Source organism: Canis aureus, chromosome 3 (genome assembly GCF_053574225.1).
Source record: "Canis aureus isolate CA01 chromosome 3, VMU_Caureus_v.1.0, whole genome shotgun sequence".
NCBI lineage: Eukaryota > Metazoa > Chordata > Mammalia > Carnivora > Canidae > Canis > Canis aureus.
In genome coordinates this window covers 12134256-12154328 of record NC_135613.1, presented here as the reverse complement: position 1 = coordinate 12154328, position 20073 = coordinate 12134256, and the positions used below count along the sequence as shown (strand labels likewise).

The 20073-nt window shown below is 46.3% G+C and overlaps 1 protein-coding gene across 8 annotated transcripts in view; it reads right to left on the bottom strand.

Moving 5' to 3' along the window:
• HYDIN (HYDIN axonemal central pair apparatus protein) overlaps positions 1–20073 on the bottom strand; it is a 384136-nt gene that overhangs the window by 91526 nt on the left and 272537 nt on the right. For all 8 annotated transcript variants that reach the window (XM_077889901.1, XM_077889900.1, XM_077889907.1 and 5 more), the window contains 7 exons: positions 19711–19881; positions 17022–17192; positions 12775–12989; positions 7662–7799; positions 4815–4998; positions 2199–2340; positions 67–226 (listed from right to left, as the gene is read on the bottom strand). In XM_077889901.1, the coding sequence (XP_077746027.1) occupies positions 67–226; positions 2199–2340; positions 4815–4998; positions 7662–7799; positions 12775–12989; positions 17022–17192; positions 19711–19881 (1181 nt within the window). The remainder of the gene's footprint in view (positions 1–66; positions 227–2198; positions 2341–4814; positions 4999–7661; positions 7800–12774; positions 12990–17021; positions 17193–19710; positions 19882–20073) is intronic.

The following is a 20073-nucleotide window of genomic DNA, read 5'->3' as shown; positions in this document are numbered from 1 at the left end:
GGTACCAGATTGATGGGCTGGTTCCTCTGTTCTGTCTCAGGTTAAGGAGCAAGTGAGGGTTGCTACCTGCCGGCTTGTCTGAGATTTCTTTGGGATAGGTTCCTCCTTCACTGGTCCTTGCTTTGGCCTTTTGATTCTCCGTTTTTGCTCATCTTCTTCCCTTTGTCTCTCAAGCTCCTGCTGTAGCTTCTTTTCCTGCATCTCCCTTGCCAGTCTTTCCAGCTCCCTTCATCAAATCAGGCAGAGAAAACAGAGTTCAGAGCCCCTCCTCTGCATGGAGTGTCTAATGGAGGGACATGGGAAGAATTTTCTTGGGCATAAAAAGAAAGAACAAACAGAAGAAATCTGGGAAGGAAGGAAGGGAGGGGAGGGAGGGGCAAGGGAAAGGAAGAAGAAAAGAAAGGAGGGTCTCTGAATGGTCATTCAGCAAAACTGATTAACTCAAACTCAACTAAGAGGAATTCACAATCTATTTCTATTCCAATCCTCTTTCATAGGAGAACAAGGCAAGGGCTGAAAATAAGCTTGATGTGAGCGGTTTTTAAGAAGTAACTTCCAGAAGTGCCTGGGTGATGCAGTGGGTTAAGTGTCTGACTCAATTTTAGATCTCAGGATCAAGGAATCAAGCCCTGCATGGAGCCCTACCTACAGCCCCGCGTTGGGCTCTGAGCTCAGTGGGGAGTCTGCTGGAGATTCTCTCTCTCCCTCTCCCTCTGCCCTTTTTCCTGCTCCCGATTGCTCTCTCTCTCTCTCAAATGAATAAATAAATATCAGTTCAAATGAAGCCCAGCTTCCTACACTGTCATGTCTAATGTTCAGACAACAAGAAATTGTGTTTTAAATAGCAGTCCCTAAAGGCTAGCTTGGAGCCATGGCACTGGATCTGAAAGCCACATTCCTCTTTCTCTCTCTGTCTCTCCCCCTCCACCCTTCTTCCCTCCCTCCCAGCTATGGATTCAGCTATACCTGCCCTGCTGCCAATGGCAGGGTGGGTATTAAGTACAAACAAGCCTGGAGAGGACAGCATTTCTGAAAATACAAAACCTATCTGTTTTCATCTCTAGGAATCCCTGGTTGATCCTGGTTTCTGTGACTCTCTACCCACTGAAGCCAACTCTTCATTACTGTGTGTGTGTGTGTGTGTGTGTGTGTGTGTGTGACACAAATAAATCATTGCTGAGCTTTGAGGATCAGATTCATATTTTCTAAGTCTACCATGAATTCCTGAAAGCAATGACCTGGATGAGAAAGAAAAGAGACTCCTTAGGAATCCCAAAGCTATGCCTTTTTTTTTTTAAACTAGGCTTTTTATACTCTAGAGGATTAGGCATTTTTACAATGGATCATGCAGATAAAGAAATGAAGGCATACTATAGAGGCAGAGAGGACATAAAAGCTTTTTTGGGGTCAGTGGGAGTAATCAGAGGTAGAGGGAGAGGAGAGAATGAGGTTAAATAGTAGGGCAAATATCTTGGCTCTGTCCCTTCCAATGTTTGGCATTCTATGGAGGGTAAGCAATATACCCTCCTCCGCTGGCATGTTTAAGATCTGAGGGCAGAAGGACATATATCCTGCTTCCTGTACCTGAGATAGCCTGTGTCTCCTGGGCCCCAGGTGGCATGGAGGGGATCTAATCATTCCTGTGTGGTCCCCAATGATGGGCACAATAATGGCCGAGAGCCTGCCTAGGGTCCCTGGTGAACTTCCCAGGCTGAGCATCAAGTGGGAGAGGCAGCCAGAATGCAGGGGACAGATACCACCACCAACGGCCAAGATGGTGGCCGGGGAAGGAGAAATGGCCAAGTTCTGGGGAATGACCATTAAGCTCATGTTAAGAGAGTGGCCCCTTGGTCAGCAGCTGCAGACACCTAAGTACAGATGTGTGGGAGGGCAGTGGTCAGGGGAAGCTGGTGGGAGTTCCAGGACAGCACAGGGGCCAGAAGTGTCCCCCATTACATCATCTAACCTCCCCCCTAGTCTCAGATGCCCTCCAGAGAGAAGGAAGCAGTGGAGAATGGGAGAAACCCAGAAAGGCCGCAGCAAGGAGCACCCTCAACGGGTGGGGTGCTTTCCTGCTCTCAGCAGGTCATCCTCCTGGGTCTCCCTCTGCTCCCCGGAAGGTGATCCCAGTCTCCAGGATGGGCTGTGTGTTACTCGTGGGGGGACCACCTCCGCGCTGGCTAGTGCTTGCCTCTGACCTCTTTTTCCTCTCGCGGAGGGCCTGCTGAACCTCTCGATTGAACGTGACCTTCTCCTCCTCTGTCATGGCATCGTATTCTTCCTCGTCCATGTTCTGGAGACGTTCCTTCTCTTTCTCCAGTGCCTCCCTGTGTCTGTGCTCTGGGGAGGGAGCAGAAACAGGGGGGCGGGGGGGGGGCAGTAAGTTCCCAGCCTTGGCTGCACGGACCCTCAGAGGCTTAGCTCCCAGCCCACACAGGCTGCAGAGGGTCTAGGCCAGGGAGGGGGAGCTTGTGCCACAGCTGCGTTCCTGATCTTGGGGGGCCTTCCTTCACTCTCACGGTTCCAAGCCCCGTCTCCATCTGGGACAGTAGTTCCAGAGATGTTCCACATCCTAACCCCCAGAACAGTGAATATGTGGCCTGGCATGGCAGGAGGGATTTTGTAGATGTGATTACACGAAGGACCTTGAATTGGGGAGACTGTCCTGGATTGTCTGGGTGGGCCCAGTATAACCACAAGGGTCCTTGTGAGAGGAAGGCAGGAGGGGCAGAGTCAGAGAAGGAGATGAGACCATGGAAGCAGAGGTCAGAAGGTGGTGAAGTAGGCACCATGAGCTGACGAATGCAGGTGGCTTCTAGAAGCTCAAGAATGCAAGGGAAAGGATTCTCTCCATGGAGTGAGTCTTCCAAGGAACGTAGCCCTGCTGATACCCCGCTTTTAGGACTTCTGACTTCCAGAACTGTAAGATAGCAAATCTGTGTTGTTTGAAGTCATCAAGTTTGTGGTAATTTGCTACTGCAGCGATAGGGAAGTCATATGCCACCCATTGACTTAATCCATTAGGAACATATGCCACCACAGTCCTCGGGGTGACACAGCCAATTTGCAGACCAAGGGGAACCATCTTCCACACCCTACAGATTCCAGATCCAGAAGTGTGATTTGCACCCAGCACAAAGGCTTTCTCTTCACACTCCACTGACACAATTTCCCACCTTACATTCTTGTAGGTTTGAGCTTTGGGCTCAGAGAAATGTATCTAGAGATCTTTCTCTGACACTTACCAAAGGATAGAAACAGGTAAGAATAAGGATTCTTCTTTTACAGGCTGTGATGGGGATCAAATAAACAATCCTGTAAAGCATCTTGGCTGGTGCCTGGCAAATTCATAAATGTTCAGTAAAAAATTAGATTTTAATATAATAATGTTACTGGATGCTGCCTTAGGACTTTTTCAAAAGCAGATGATTTTGTGAAGAGGAGCCTATAATGCAACTGTGAAAAACTTCAATCTGCAGGTAATTGAGAAAATGAAATGGGACGTTTTCTTCTAAGTTGATGATTATGGGGAAATGAACTTTCTGGGAAGCCAGGAAGCTGGAGGTTGGACCACTGCTGGGGAAGCCTGGTCATTCTTCCTAATTTTTCTCTAGATGAGAATATAAGGAAGCAGTCTGAGCTCTGTTTAAGAACTAAGAGAGCTCATGTTTCTAATTATTTTCTTAAATGGAAAAGCATTATGATTTGTGTAGATTTTTCCAGAAGGGAGAGGTCAGGCCAAATAAGGAAGGGCAGTGAGTGATGTGACCAGAGCTGTGGGCCAGAGCAGGACTCTGCATCCCAAGGACAGGATGGCCTCCTCCCCTGGGGACCAAGATTTGCTAGGTCTGTGTCTGACCAAAGCGGGAACTCAAGCTAACATTACTCTGTGTGTGTGTGTGTGTGTGTGTGTGCCTATTTTCAGTCATTGAAATATTTTTCAGGCCACTGGTAATGACAGAAAAAGCAAAGGTTTCACAGTTACACAGACCATACTAATTTGCTGTATGATCTTTTCTTTTTTTTTAAGATAGATTTATTTATTTATTTGAGAGTAAGAGAGGAAGAGGGGAGAGTATGAACGGGGAGGAAAAGCAGAGGAAGAGGGAGAAATAATCTCAAGCAGACTCCATGCCCGGCACGAAGCCTGACATGGGGCTCAACCTCACGACCCTGAGATCCTGATCTGAGCTGAAACCAAGAGTCGGATACTTAACCAACTGAGCCACTCAGATGCCCCTTTGCTGTGTGATCTTACACTAGACTTTTGGTATCTCTGAGACTCATTCTCCTCATTTGTAATAGGGGGACAATGATCTTCAGAGATTTATTGAGAGGATTAAATCACCCCAACTGCCATTTAGAAACATTTCAAGAGTAGAGAACGTTGGTGGCAGTGCCTGGGATGTGGCAGGCTAAAATGTAGAAGTTGGTTTGTAAAGGTTATCAGCACCTCTAGACTGTCAGGAAATGCCTGGGTGCCGTAAACAAAATCAATCAGCCAACTGGTCACCTGAGTCAGGATGGGACTGGTGATGTGTTCCCCTGGGGTTGGTGGTGATCACAGAGAAGACAAAGGGACACAGTGTGCTGTTGGGGGAAAGGGGAATGTGTCTGTTATGGGTTCATTCCTTGTCCTGTAGTCTCTCAGCAGGTCACCTGCATCTGCCAGGCACCTCCCAGGGTGGAGGTGGGCACTGGTGCGATGGCAGATAGAATAGTGTCTTCTCCTAACGGGTCGCCGTGGAGGGGGAGCATTGCAAAAGGCTTAAGGCTCTGCTGAAGGGACGGCCCAGAAGGGTACGGGGCCTCACCTTCCTGCTCCTTTTTGGCTTTCTCCTGGGCCTTCATGGCTGTGTAGTCCTGGGCCATGTTGATAACGTAGATGTGCTCCCGGTTGCCGATGGCCTTCAGCAGGCAGAGGAGAGCCGTTGCTGCGTTCCGAGCGAAGAGGGTCTCGACGCTGTCGAACACCACTCCTCGGAAGCAGTCGCTCAGCTGAAACCGCAGTAAGAGCCAAGACAGTTACAGGGATCTGCCCTACGACCCAGCAATTGCACTGCTGGGGATTTAGCCCAAAGATGCAGATGCAATGAAACACCGGGACACCTGCACCCCGATGTTTCTAGCAGCAATGTCCACTATAGCCAAACTGTGGAAGGAGCCTCGGTGTCCATCGAAAGATGAATGGATAGAGAAGCTGTGGTCTATGTATACGATGGAATATTCCTCAGCCATTAGAAATGACAAATACCCACCATTTGCTTCGATGTGGATGGAACTGGAGGGTATTATGCTGAGTGAAGTAAGTCAATCGGAGAAGGACTAACATTATATGGTCTCATTCATTTGGGGAATATAAAAAATAGTGAAAGGGAAAAAAGGGGAAAGGAGAAAAAATGAGTGGGAAATATCAGAAAGGGAGACAGAACACGAGAGACTCCTAACTCTGGGAAATGAACTAGGGGTGGTGGAAGGGGAGATGGGTGGGGGGTGGGGGTGACTGGGTGGCGGGCACTGAGGGGGGCACTTGATGGGATGAACACTGGGTGTTATTCTATATGTTGGCAAATTGAACACCGATAACATATAAATTTATTAAAAAAAATAAATTGAAAAAAAAAGACAGTTACAGGGGCCACAGTCCCTAAGTTCTCTACGGAGAGCGCTGCTCATTCTTTCCATTGGGGCTTTCATGGGGGCTGCGGTGGGCTCTGCACACCTGCGGGGCCCCAGTGAAAATACCATGAAGCCACCCTTCCACTTGCTACTTTCAATGTGCTGCTATGAAATACAAGAGAAACAGACACATATTTTATCAGTCATGAAGGATCTTTATTATCTGTATTTGTAGAGTGAAAGATTTATTCTGCCTCTATGGAAAATAAGGAGAGCAAACTGGGTGTGAAAGTGAGGGTCAGGCAAGGCCTGTGAGGTTCAGGGACCGCAGACGGGAAGGCGCGATGTTCCCATCACCGCGTACCAGACAGCAGCAGTAGCAGGTGGGCACTTCGTACCTTCCTCCGTGTTATTAATGCCTTGCTGTGTAGTGATCTTGATAACACTAATCATTGAACGGCACCCTCTGCTGGAATGCAGTGTTACTCAAAGGGCAGTACATAGGCTGGCCACCCCTGGCTGGGAGCTGATCACTACCAGTTTTGCGGTTTTTTTTTTTTTTTTTTTAACATTTTATTTATTTATGAGAGAGAGAGAGAGAGAAAAGAGGAAAGGCAGAGGGAGAAACAGACTCCCTGCTGAGCAGGAAGCCCAATGTGTGGCTCGATCCCAGGACCTCAGGATCATGACCTGACCTAAAGGCAGTCACTTAATCCATGGAGCCATCCAGGCACCCCATAACTACCAGTTTTTGATGAGACAAGAATCTTGTGTCAGAATGTAAATCAACAACATCACTAAATACATGATTTACATCAACTGCTAGTTTTTTTTTTTTTTTTAACTGCTAGTTTTTGTTTGTTTGTTTTCTTTGTAGCACGACTGCCAAGGAAGGAAGCAGTGCAAGCTTCATGTTTCATCAAAGATTGGTACGTTGAGTAGGACGGCTCGACAGGTTCACTTTGGGCTGTCCCAATGATTTAACCCAGGTACGTGGCATACCTGCACACCTATTGGCCCTCCTGGCTCAGATAAGCTAACAGTGACAGCACCAACACAGTAGCAGTTAAACATTACTATGAGTCATTTCTGGTGATGACATTCTTCCCCTCCTGGGAAGTTCAGGCCCTGTTTTGTTATATTTAATTGTGCAACTAATATTGTGGCCTTAATTAAAAAAAAAAAAAAAAAAAAAAAAAAAAACAAGGCAAGTGGACAGCTCCAGGACCTGGTGAGCAATGTAGCTCTCTGTCAACCATAAGCAGCAAACAGCCTCAAGTGGTACCCCTCCCAAATCCTGCAATCTTGTCTTCTTTAACTTAGAAACTGGAAACATTTATTGTGTTTCTTGACTTTAAAAGTAATTATCACTGTGAAATAAGTCAGAAACGTATGGAGATAACTAAAAATCCACTATCCTGCTAACCAAAGATAACAACAGTTACATGTGCCTCTAGAGTTTTGACTGTTTGTATGATATACACTTAGAAATATTTTTATAGAAATGTGTTTGTGTTTTACATACTATCTCATAACCTGCTTTTCTCAATAATATATATTTTTAAAGATTTTATTTATTTATTCATGAGAGATACACAGAGAGAGAGGCAGAGACATAGGCAGAGAGAGAAATAGGCTCCCTGTGGGGAGCCTGACACAGGACTCTGTGAGCCGAAGGCAGATGCTCAACCTTTGAACCACCCAGGTGCCCCTCAATAATATATTGAAGACAAATTTTTATACCAATTAATATAGTTCTAAGTTCTAACTTTCCATGGCTCCATGTTATGATTTTTAATACATTACTGTAGGGCTATATAATAACTCTTTCTCTTTCTCTTTTTTAAAATATGTAACCTGCTCACTGGTCCTTTAAGGTGAGTGGCTTCGGGATGCAGACTGCACCAGGGCCAGGGCCTGATGAGGCTGTCAAGAGGACAAGCAAATGAGTGTTGGGGCTGAAGGAACCCATCTTTCCTCTCCAAGGCCTCTGGAGATGGAGTGTGAGCCCTGTAGCTCTGTGGGGGTGGGCATGGACTCACCTGGATGCGCTCGGCCAGGATCTGGGTGAACAGGTCCTCAGGGAGCACACAGCTCATGAGCCCGGTCTCACCTCCGATACTGGCGCTGACACTGAGCCGGCGCTGTGTGGGCCCTGAAGGCAGCGGGCTGGAGGAAACCTGTTGGCAGGAGAAGGATCAGGAGTTAGAATCCAACGTGGTGTCCCAGCAGCTCTCACATTTACAAGCCGTATGACCTCATGAACATCGTGAAATCTCTCTGGGTCTCATTTCCTCATCTGTAAAATGGGGATTGTGTTGTAAAATGGCAAATTCCTATCTTCCTTAAAGAACTGTTGTAAGCTTCAAGTGGGAACACGGTGGGAGGTGCTTTGTACATGTACTGAACAGCATGAATTTATTCATTCATTCGACAAATATTAATTGAGCACCTATTATGCATAAGGGACCCCTCTAGCCCTAGGGATGCAACAACAAACACGGATGGCGGTGTTGAAATGGGGCAGCCAGAAAAGGAGCACATGATCTACAAATCAGCAGCACAGTCTCAGGTAGTGACAAGTTCCAGGGAGAAAAAGTGTGAGGTAAGGGGCCAGAGAGCGGTGACAGGGTTGGACAGTAACATGAAAGAACGAGACAAGAGTCTGAGAAAAGTCTTTGCGTGAGGGAACAGTAAGCTCCTTCCACATGAGTGTACTTGCTGGGGTCTGGGGAGCACATGGGAGCCCAGTGTAACTGGACTGAGTGAGCAATGGACAAGATGGTTGGGCTTCGTGAAAGTCTGAGACATAGTCAGGTGTGAGTATGCAGGGCTTGTAGACCATAGCAAGGAATCTGGATTTTATTCCAAGTGTTATGGGAAGGTGTTGGCATGTTTCAGGCAGATACGTAATCTGGGTTTTATTTTTGAAAGCCTACTGTGCTTGCTGCTTGAGGTGACAAGAGTAGAAGCAGGAAGCCTAGTTAGTTAGATATTTCTGTGCTTCAGGCAGGATGGTGGTGGCAGGGATGAGGATGGTCATGGTAGAGGCGGGGAGAAGTGGCTGATACTTTTTTTTCCACATCCCATCCCACAAGGACTTGGTGCCCCTCTTTCTTTCACCTCCACTCCCAACAATGAACTCCTTGAGTTTGGCCTGATCAAGTTGGAAAACAATAAAGTCATTTATTAAGAAAGGAAATACTGAGGGAAGAGCAATTTTTTTTTGTCTTGTTCTGTTTTGGGGGTAGGCAAGGATCACTTTTTGGACACAGACATTTTGAGATGTCTCTAAGCCATTCTACAGAGATAGTGAATGTGAGCTTGGATGTATGAACCTGAGCTGGGGAAGAAATTAGGGGTGAAGATAGAAATTTGAGGGTCACACGCATACTTGAAATATTTAAGTACTTAAGCCATGAGATCACCTATAGAGAAAAGGTAGATAACAAAAAGAAAAGAGTAGAGGACTCAGTTCTAGCCTATTCCCAAATCCTAAGGATCTGGAGGAGGTAGAGAGGCTGGAGGAGAGGAGGGAGTCCTTGATGAGGCAGAGGGAAAGTTGGAAGTGTGTGGTATTCTGATGGCCAGGAAGTACTTCCAGGAGGCGGAGTTATCAGCTGCTATGACGTCACAAGAGATGAGGATAGAATACAGGCGACTGGATCTGGCAAGATGAATGCCTGCGACCTTGAGAAGATTGACCATGGAAGGACAAAGGAGGCCTCCCTGGAATAAGTCAAAGTGAGAGGGGAATCTGGGGTCTTGGGGCAGATGAGCGGTAATACAATATGCATAGATGCTGATGGGAAGGATCCCATAGGACAAAAAGCAAATAGGAGAGAGGGGATGACTGGAGGAATTCAGATCTCGAGTGAGGAGTGGGGGAGGTCCAGTGCACACGTGCAGGGCTTAGGTGAAAGCTGGGACAGTGGCTCTGTGGCAGGGAAGGCAGGGTGCTGGGCTAGGTAGCAGCTCGGCTCGTCGATCTGGTGGTGAGAGAATAAGGTGGTTGACTTCTGGTGTTGCTGCTCCCTCCATGTAGTCAGGAGAGAGATCATTAGCTGGGAATGGGGAACAGGAAAGGGCCTTAGAGGTTTGGAGAGTGATGACCTCAATAAAATAGTCATCTTGAAGAGGAGGAGGGCAAATTGCCCAGGGCAGACTAAAGAGTCTATGTGAGATTTGTGGTCTTAAGTTTAAACGAAGACCATTCAGGAGAGAAGAGGATTGTTCCTAGCTGTGTGCAGCCACCCTGCACGGAGGAGGTGGAGAATCTGGCTTACCAGGGATGAAGTTTTGCTTGCAGAGTATAATGAAGGGGAAGGGGCAAGGGAGTGCCTATAGTGACAGACATGGATTCCAAACTGGGTAAGAAAGGAAGTGAAGGGGGAGGCAGGCAGTGAAGATGTGGACTGGAGGCTTGCACGGGACCAGTAAGTCATCAGGAAAGTTAGAAGATGGCTGTCAGGAAGTAGGATGGGTAAATGCAGAGGTCTTGGAGTTTATAGGTAATGATAAATATGTTCTAGAACATGACCACAGGAGGGAAAAGCTGAGGAGGCCATGGAATTGAGAAGTAATAGTATTAGATTAAATGTCATTCCAAAAATTAGGATTGCCAGCGGGTGCTCTCTTAGAACATGGTGATATATAAATAAATGACCTTATATTAGGGATCATATCTTCATTATATGACATATTACACATTTCTTCCTTTTTTAAAAAAGATTTTATTTATTTATTCATGAGAGACACAGAGAGAGAGAGAGAGAGGCAGAGACACAGGCAGAGGGAGAAGCAGGCTCCATGACGGGAGCACAATGTGGGACTCGATCCCGGGCCTCCAGGATCACACCCTGGGCCAAAGGCAGGCGCTAAACCGCTGAGCCACCCAGGGATCCCCTACACATTTCTTCCCACTTTAGCAACATGACTAAACTTTTAGTCATTGGGGAGTTCATGCTTTAGGAGAGCTTTCGAAAACCAAACAGCCATCTCTGGGTGAAGCATGCTGACAAGGGTGACAGTTGTCCAAAGCGTGAGTCCTGTCATACTGTGGCAGCCACATGGGGGAGGGGACAATCTTGAGCAGGTTTTAAGTTAACCTGTTTATTGAAAGGGATTTGGGGTCAGAAATGGGCTTTTCTGCTGCTCTGATATACTCTCAAGGCCTTACTTCACTGTCCAGATGGATGGAACCCAATAGAAGAAAATGATTCCTTACAACACCCTGTTTAATACAAATCTGAGTTCTAGATAAGCCATAGACTTCTATGTAAAGAACATATTAGATCTTGAGAAAGAGGGTTAAATAATGCTGCAAAAGGAAGTGAGTCAATGGTTTTAATTTTCATGGAGAAGAAGGTGTGACTGAACTGAAGATCAGAGACATCATCTGGCACAAATTCAGCCCCTGGGACATCCCATCCAACCTGCACACCTCCTCTCTTGTGCAGACCGTGGCTTCCACTCTGTCTACTTGCCCCATTCAAACTTCCACCTGCCTAGCCCATCTAACATGTGGGCCTCCTCTCCTTCAGGGGCTTTCACCTCTACTCGGTCTACCTCAGCCACCTCCTCCAAGATGCCTCCCCCTCCCCCCTCCCCCACTGCGCTCTCAGAAGGTAACGAGACCCATGGACTCTTCCTCTCTTCTTGTTTCTCCCATTCTGCTGCCCTACCCTTGATTCCTTCTCTTTGGAGACTGGGCTTCCTGTATACTGATGCCACTCTCACCTCCCTTACCCCTGGTTCTAAGCACACTCCCTCCCCTACAATAAGAATTTCCCTCTCTACCTCTGAATGGAGGTTGCCACTTGCCGCGTAGGAAAATCTTAACAACTGTGAAGTTATGGCTTCCTGTCTCGGCTGGGACATCAGCATTTGCAACTTTCTTTTGTCCACCACCAATTTCTGGTTTTATCCCCCCTGCCCCCAGTGGACACTTCAATGCTTTGCCAACTTCCTCAACGCCTCCTACAAAGACTTTGTGTCCCGCATGCGTTCCCAGAGCCACTCAACAAGACCTTCCCCAGCCTCTGCTCTCCACCTTGCCTCCCCAATGCACAGCTGCATCTGTTTTCACCTTTACTGACTCTGGAAGAAACGGGCCTCTGACTGCATTGACTATGCTTTGTCCTGTGCTCCCTGTCTTCTCGAGGAATCTCATTCCCTCTTGGGCATATCATCACCTTATACCCCCCTAGCAGCTCCCTTCCTTATAGACCTGCTTGTGCCTCCACCTCCTTCCAGGGAGAGAACTCTCTTGACCCTAGGTCTGCTCCTCTAACAACTAGTCTTTTTTCCTTTTCTTTTAAACATGGTGGAAGCCTACACCCACCTGACTCTGCTTTCCCACTGGCAACTCCTCACCCACCTATCTTTCTTTTTTTTTTTTAATATTTTTTTAAATTTTTAAAATTTATTTATGATGGTCATACAGAGAGAGAGAGAGAGGCAGAGACACAGGCAGAGGGAGAAGCAGGCTCCATTCACCAGGAGCCCGACGTGGGATTCGATCCCGGGTCTTCAGGATCGCGCCCTGGGCCAAAGGCAGGCGCCAAACCGCTGCGCCACCCAGGGATCCCCCACCTATCTTTCATGGTGCCATGCACTATCTCTTGCTATAGCACCTGCTATCCCACCAAAATTGTTTCTCAAAGTCCCTTGGCTGAGGCTCAAACTCTCTGACTTCTTCACTTTCTAAGACTCCCGTGCAGCTCCCTAAAACCCTTGCCCCTGCCCTGCCCAATTTACACAAATGGTTTCATACTTGGCATTCCTTTAGTATTAGGCTGAGCCATATGAAGTTGCTGTTCCAGCAGCGGAATGTTGGCTATTTCATATGGCTCAACCCAATTCTTTTGGGTTTTTGTCACCAGTCTCATTCTATTGCAAGTATTTGAACATGTGGTTATCTCCTTCATCAGACTCTTGGTACCGCTGGAGTGCAGACTCTTGGTTTTGCTTTATTCATCTTCACTTGGTAGCACTCAACCCAGTGCCTAAAATTAAAGCTACTGCTGACCACCTCTTTGGACCTGCATCATGAATCTGCAGAGGCACCCACACCAATGGAGGCTGCAGGATGCCAAGGAGGAAGGACTGGGGGGAAGGACCCCCACCCTTATTGTGGGGGGCCCTGATTGGTACCTGCGGTGTTTCAGACGCGTGCTGGTGATGCTGTTTCTGGGACCCAGAACCATGGCTCTCTGCCTTGCTTTTGGAGATCAACATGCTTCCACGCAGCGTCTTCGCAGGTTTCATTTCAGGGGTTACCAGGGTGGATTCTGATGTCAACTTGCCCAGGGTATCGCTGCTCAGTCGTGTTTGTCCCACAGCAGTTTGACCCGAAGCAACCTCCTGGGCTACACAGAGAGAGTGGATTTATATTAAAAGTTGCCTTAGGATAATAAGAAACTAATGGTGGGGATGGCACAAAACCTATCCCCACCTGGTGCGATTCTCCCGAGGAACACAAAACCATCTCTACCTGCAGCTGGCTGGGAGGAGCTGGGAGAAAAGGCTCCAGTCCCCAAGGCTGGATGACGATGGGCCTGGAGCCCAGGTTTCTCTGCTGCACATCTTCCCAATGGGTCCTATGTTAGTCTGCCCCACGTTCTCTTCCAGCCCAGAGGGCAAGTCTTCTGAAACTGCTGGTACACTACAGCCCCGCCCTGGGACCCTAACACTAAGATGAGGTGATGCGGCTGCGCGCTGGGCAGCTTCATGTTTCTCCAGCGCACAAGCAGACTTGGGAAGACTCATTATTCCTTGTTGACTGTTTTGGCAAACAGACCCTCAGGACTCCCTTGAGAGTTGTCACTATGCTTACTTCGCTTTATCTTGTTGTGCATCTCCCTCAGTCCTTCCCCCAGGAGATGATTATGGATACAAGGACTCCATGTTGCACCTGGAGGTGGCTGGGGGTGGGATGGGGGGTCAAGAGCCTGAAGCCACCAGTGGAACAGTTGTGCCTCGTTCTTCTGGCTGGTCCTGTGTTCATCCAGGCCCTGTCACCTCCAGCCCCTCCAGGCTCTGCCTCCATAACCACCACTCCAGCCTCCCCTACCTACTCACTTTGCCTTGAGTCCTGTGCCTCCCTGGGCATGGCCTTCACTGATGGCTGTGCAGTCTCTTCTGTGCTGTCCTTAGGCCTTTCAGCTTTCCCTGCCCACGCTATCATTCCACTGTATCTTAAAAAGCCAGCTCTTCCTGGTATAATACTAACAAGAGTTTTCATTCCACTTTGCATTTCTTTTAAGAAATCATCATTTCATCTCCTCCCTTTCCCTCATTGCCCAAATTCTAAAACAGTAGTGTGGACCACGTCTGTCCAGTAGATATGTAATATGTATGTAATTTACAATTTTCTAATAGCTGCATTAAGAAAGTCCAAATGGATTTTAATGGTATATTTTCTTTAACCCAATATATGCAAAATGTGATCATTTCAACATGTAAACAATACGTAAAAATTGTTACTCTGTTATTTTATAGCCTTTTACTTAGACTACATCTTCAAAGAAAACCCCTAGCTGCACGTTTCAATTTGGATTGGCCACATTTCAGGTGGCTAGTGGGTGCTGTGTGGGACAGGCAGGATTAGATTTGTCACTTCCACTCCAGGACAGCCTGTGGATTCCATAGGGAATAGCAGGTTTGGGGTTAACCCCTCCATTGAAAGGGTTTTCTCCAAAGTACCCTCTGAACTGTGAACCACAGTGGCCCTCTCTAAGGGCTCCTTCTATCTGTACTTTCAGCTAACTCTGACTACTTTCACTTTTTGATTCAGTACATTTTGGGAAGTCTTTCCTCTGTGTCTACTCTGTGCCAGGCACCATTCTAGGTGTGGGGAATATATCAGTGAAGAACTAACATGCATCCCTGCTTCCAGCTGACATTCTAGTGGAGTCGACAGATAGTGGAATAAGGAAGTCAAGTAAGTGTTGTATGAACCAGAGACAAGGCCTATGAGACAAACAAGGCAGGAAGGGTCCCCCCAGGCCCCATGAAGTCTCTGGAGAGGTGTGAAAGCCCTTCTCACCCTATTCCCTCCCGCAGCTCAGTCTCCTTGACTTCCTTGTGTCCTGCTCTCCTGACTGCCCACCACCCCTCTGACCCTCCTCACTTTGCTTTCTTTGGACTCTTTGGCTTCTCTTCCATCTCCTACTCCTAAAATGTGAGTGTTCTCCAATGGCCCATCCTGTCCTTCCCATCCCTCTCCTCTTTCTGCAACTTTCTGGAACTTCTGGAACTTTGCTCTCTTCCAGCAGTTACACCTCTTGTTTTGTTGAGGAAGCCTCCCCCAGTTATGTCTTTAGCCTGACATTACCTTCTCAGATAAGAAACGCAAATCCAGAATTGGTTATGGGACACCAACACAGCTCCAAAGACCTCTGAAATGTAGTTTAATTGAGAGAAGAGGAAGCAAAAATCTAAGAGAACCAGAATTATGATGCAGCTTGGAGTTCCCACTAAAGGTAGCAGAATAGGTTACCCCAAAATATGACTTTAGGAGTTCAGGGTATGCCCCCTCAAAATATGCTGCTCTCTTTTGAGCTGTGGGCACCTGAACAACAGCAAATGCAGGGAGAAGTCTTCTCTGACCTTCCCTTATCAGCCTAAGGAGAGGCATCCAAAGGGAACTCATTGCTCACAAATCCTTGCCCTGGGAGTTCCATCTACCAGGAAGGATCCACTGACTCATCACAGGAGAGGAGACTACATCCAGACACACTTGTCACAAACTTTCTACTTTCATCCATTCTTCTATGGGACCACTCGTCTTTCTTAAAACTCATTTGCTTTCCCCTAAGAGGACTATCTCCTTCCTCTTCTTTCCCGGTGAAGATGGTATTTAATTCAGAATTGTAAGGTACCTCATTTCCTCCTGAGTATCTCCCATGGACATGTGAAAGATACATGTTAATAAACTTGTTTTCTTCTTGTTAATCTTTCATCACAACAGTTTAAGCCAAGAATTCAGAAGGACAGAGAAAATTATTTTTCCTCCCTTACTCTACTAAAAAAGCTATTTCTCTTATCTTCCCAGCAAAGAATCCTCGATTTCCCTAAGCATCCCATGCAGAGTACTAAGGGGAGAGGACATACCTGAAAGCTGCAGGCACTTTCATCAATCAACTAGCAGTGCACTGCTAGAGATGATGTTATGCGGGCATCTGGGTGGCTCAGTTGGTTAAGCAACCAATTCTTGATTTTGGCTTAGGTTATGATCTTGCAGTTGTGGGATTGAGCCCTGCATTGGGCTCCATGCTGAGCATGGAGCCTAACTGAGATTCTCTCTCTCCCTCTTCCTTTGCCCTTCCCCCTGCTCTCTTTCTCTCCCTCTCAGAAAAAAGAAATGATGTTATGCTGTTATGAATATTTATATAGAAATAGTTCGCTCAGAGCAGTCACTCTACTTCAGTATATTTTCCCATTGAGCAGCCATTCCTCTGCCTTCTAGGTCCTTAGACAATCAAATGGAGCCAGGATTCCCAACCTCTGGTAGACAGGCCACATTAGGCCTCACTACAATGGGGTTCAAAAACTTAATTAATATTCTTCTCCAGCAAACTTTCTCCTCCTCCCATGTTTCCTATCTTGGTAAATTAAATGACATCAGTCTCCTGGTTTCTATGACTAGAAATCTCAATGTGACCATCTGGAATGCCTCTTCCCCCTTGGGGCAGCTGGCCCGAGCCTGTTCAGCCTCAGTATCTCCACTGCTTCCTTTACAAGACATTACAAGAGCTCCTGCCTTCCCACTGTGACTCTGACCATTTCTCCCAAGGGTGAAAACCACCTGACTCCTCTGTTCCTTCAAAATAAAATCCAAATTCTTACTCCTGGCATCAAGGTCAACTACGATGGACCTCAGCCTGCATTCTTTCCTCTCATTTACTGTTGGTTCCCTTGCCTTCTCAGGCTGGAAGGTCCTTGTCTTCACCTTTGCCTGTCAATGTTCTCCTGCTCCTTCAAAGCTCATTTTCACGAAAACTTCCCCAGATCATGCTTGTTGGAACCCAGCCATCCCAAAGTTGCCCTTTGGCCCTTCCCATCCTGTCCTTCCCATCCCTATTACATTATTTCCCTGTGCTCTGAACAAACCCACGTCTGTTTCCCTTTCACAGGTCACCCTCAAAGGCGTAGGCTGCATCTTATTCACTGTCCTGTTCCCTGGAGAGCCAAGTGCATGCCTGTCCTGGGCAGCAGGGAGAGCTGTAGATGCTTGGTGAAGAGAATTCGTCCTTGGGCTATAAGCTGGGAGCATGTTGTAAGTCAGCCTCCAACCGGGCTTGGGGAGAAAAGCTCAGTGGGGGACACAGAGAACCTGGGTATTAGCAGCAGGGGTACCAGCCACTTGACCACAGAAAACCAGGAGAAATGGCTCTTACCAGACTCTTCCTCCTTCATGGACTGCTCTATGGCAGCCCTGATGCAGAGCTCACGGGCCCGGATCCCCGGGATGTTGTTGCCGTCAGTGATCGCTTCAAGCACGATGGAGTCAATGTTCAAGCAGGCTGCATTGTAGTATCTAGCCATGCTGATTGCAGTAGCTGTCTTTCCTGCAAAAAAAGGCCAGGAGGTTGAATATCCTGGCTCTCAGGTGCCCCATGTCCTAAATGGAAGAAGCTTCTAGAACAGAGATCCTGGTGAAGTGATATCTCCAAGTGCTTTGCTGTTAAGTCTCTTGTGTGGCCAGAGGTGGAAGGAGAAAAGAGAAGGAAGACCTGAACCGCATGGGTTCTGGTTCTCACTCTGCTGTGCCCTGTGTGATGGCAACGCACAATCTGTGTCTTCTCCTCAGTTAAAAGGTGATTCTACCTTTAAAAATTTTTTTATTTTAAAAATTATTTATCTTTAAAAATTTTGTAGCTCTACTCTGATTCTAATGGGAAGATTTTTTGGCTTAAAGGATAACTTGTGTTGATCTTTTTTGCCCCCTCCTCATTTCAAAATATCTGCTCATTAAAAAGAAAACAGAAAATTCAAATAACAAACAGGAGAAAAGAAAAAAATCCATAATCTGCTCATCCAGAGGTATTACAGTTAGTATATGGCTGCTAAGTATGCATATATAACTAACTTATTTATATTTCTCAGGAAAAAGAAATGGGTTCTGTGGTAGGCTGAACATGGACCCACCCCTGGCCCCCCAACCACCACCAAAAACATCCACGTCCAAATGCCTGTGACTCGTGAATATGTTATCTTATGTGGTAGAGAGGCTTTGCAGTTGCAATTGAGTTAAGGATCCTGATATGGGAAATTATCCTTAATTATCCAATGTAATCTCAAGGGCCTTACCGGAGACAAGCAGGAGGGTCAGAGTCAATAGGTGATGTTATGATGAAAAAGGAAGAGAGAGTGGAAGATGTTATGATGCTGGGTTTCGTTTTTGTTTGTTTTTTTTTTTTTTTAGAGGCTTATTTATTTATCTACTTGAGAGAGAGTCATGAGCAGGGGGAAGGACAGAGGGAGCAGGAGAGAATATCAAGCAGACTCCCTGCTGAGCGGGCAGCCCACTGAAGGGCTCAAAGTCACGACCCTGACATCCTGACCTGAGCCAATTGGGAGTCAGATGCTTCACCAGCAGAGCCACCCAGATGCCCCCATGATGCTGGTTTTGAAGATGGAGGAAGGGGCCCCGAGCCAAGGAATGCTGATGACATTTCTAGAAGCTACAAAAGACAAGGAAATGGATCCTCTCCTATATACTCCCAGAAGGAATGCAGCCTTATGGACACATTTTAGATTTCTGATCTGTAGAAAGTAAATTTGCATTGTTTCAACTTATTAAGTGTGTGGCTGTTACAGAAGCAATATAAATTTAATACAGATTGTAAATCCTAAGTCTGACATTTTTTTCTCACTTAAAATAATGTATCATGTACATCTTTCCATTAATTCAACACACTTCTATGGCAACTTTTAAAAACTGTAGTGATATACATACAAAATTTATCATTTTAACCATATTTAAGTGTACAGTTAAGTTGCAAAAGCACATTCGTATTGTTGTGTGACCATCTCCACCATAGAGCTCCAGCACTTTTTCATCTTCCCAAACGGAAACTCTGTACACAAAAAGCACCCCCCACCCATCCTTCTCTTTGCCCAGTCTGGAAACCACCACTCTACTTTCTGTTTCTATGAATTTGACAACTCTAAGTACTTCATATAAGTGGAATCATACAGCAATTGCCCTTTGGTAATGATTTCACTGAGTATAACGTCTACAGTGTTCATCCATGTTGTAGCAGGCCCCTCTTTTCTGGGCCTATTACACCATATTTTGTTTTTCCATTCATCTGTCAATGGACGGTTGGGTTGTTTCCATCTTTTGGCTATTGTGAGTAGTGCTGCTATAAACATAGATGTATGAAACACTGTTTTTAGTGGCAAAACAACTTACTATGTGAGTGTACTAAGGCTTAATTAACCAGTCTCCCATACTGAAAGCTTCAGTATGGAATGGTAAGGAATGCTGCAGTGAACATTTGTGCAGTTAATCTTTGTCCACATCATTAAATATTTTCCTAAGGTAAATTCATAGAAGGAATATTGCCAGTTCAAAGGGTCTACACACATTCCCCCCCCTTTTAAATAATTTAATGTCTTGGATTTTTCTCTAATATTTTAATATTTTAAATTATTGAAAGAATATAAGCTCAAACAATTCAGAGATGTATTAATTAAAAATAAAGGGTCCCTGCTCTTTTCTCTAGCTCTGCATCTCTGCGGTTGGCAATGTAGTAGTTTGGGGATAGTCCTGTGCTATATAAATTTCAAACAAAAGAGTCTTTTATTATCTCAAAAATTACATGTGCAACCTTCACCATAAACCCAATGGGGGGCAGCCTGGGTGGCTCAGCGGTTTAGCACCGTCTTCAGCCCAGGGGGTGATCCTGGGGACCCAGGATCAAGTCCCACATCAGGCTCCCTGCATGGAGCCTGCTTCTCCCTCTGCCGGTGTCTCTGCCTCTCTCTCTCTCTCTTGCTCTGTGTCTCTCATGAATAAATAAAAATAAAATCTTAAAAAAAAAAAACCCAATGGGGCAACCCTTCAAAGTTATGGCATACCTGACAATGGCGTCCCATGGATGATAATGGCGATGCCTTTCCTGTTCTTGGTCATGCGGCCTTCTGCAGAAATATCAATGCCCAGGTGGCGAGCGATTGCCCTGCTCACTGGGTTGTTCTCTACTTCTCCAACTTCTGTGGAGTGGCTGTCAATGCTCTGTAACTTGTCACCTGCAAATTAAGAGTATATGTGTGCAAGTGAGTGCATGTGGACAGGTCTGGAATTCACTTGGTCTGATGGAAAGGTGAACAACATTTTCTTTTTCCAACACTATTGTACAATGACAATCTGCTACAAATGTTCTCACTCCCCCGTGCAGCATATGAGAGTGCCCTTTTTTGTTAATAATTTGTCCACAGCTA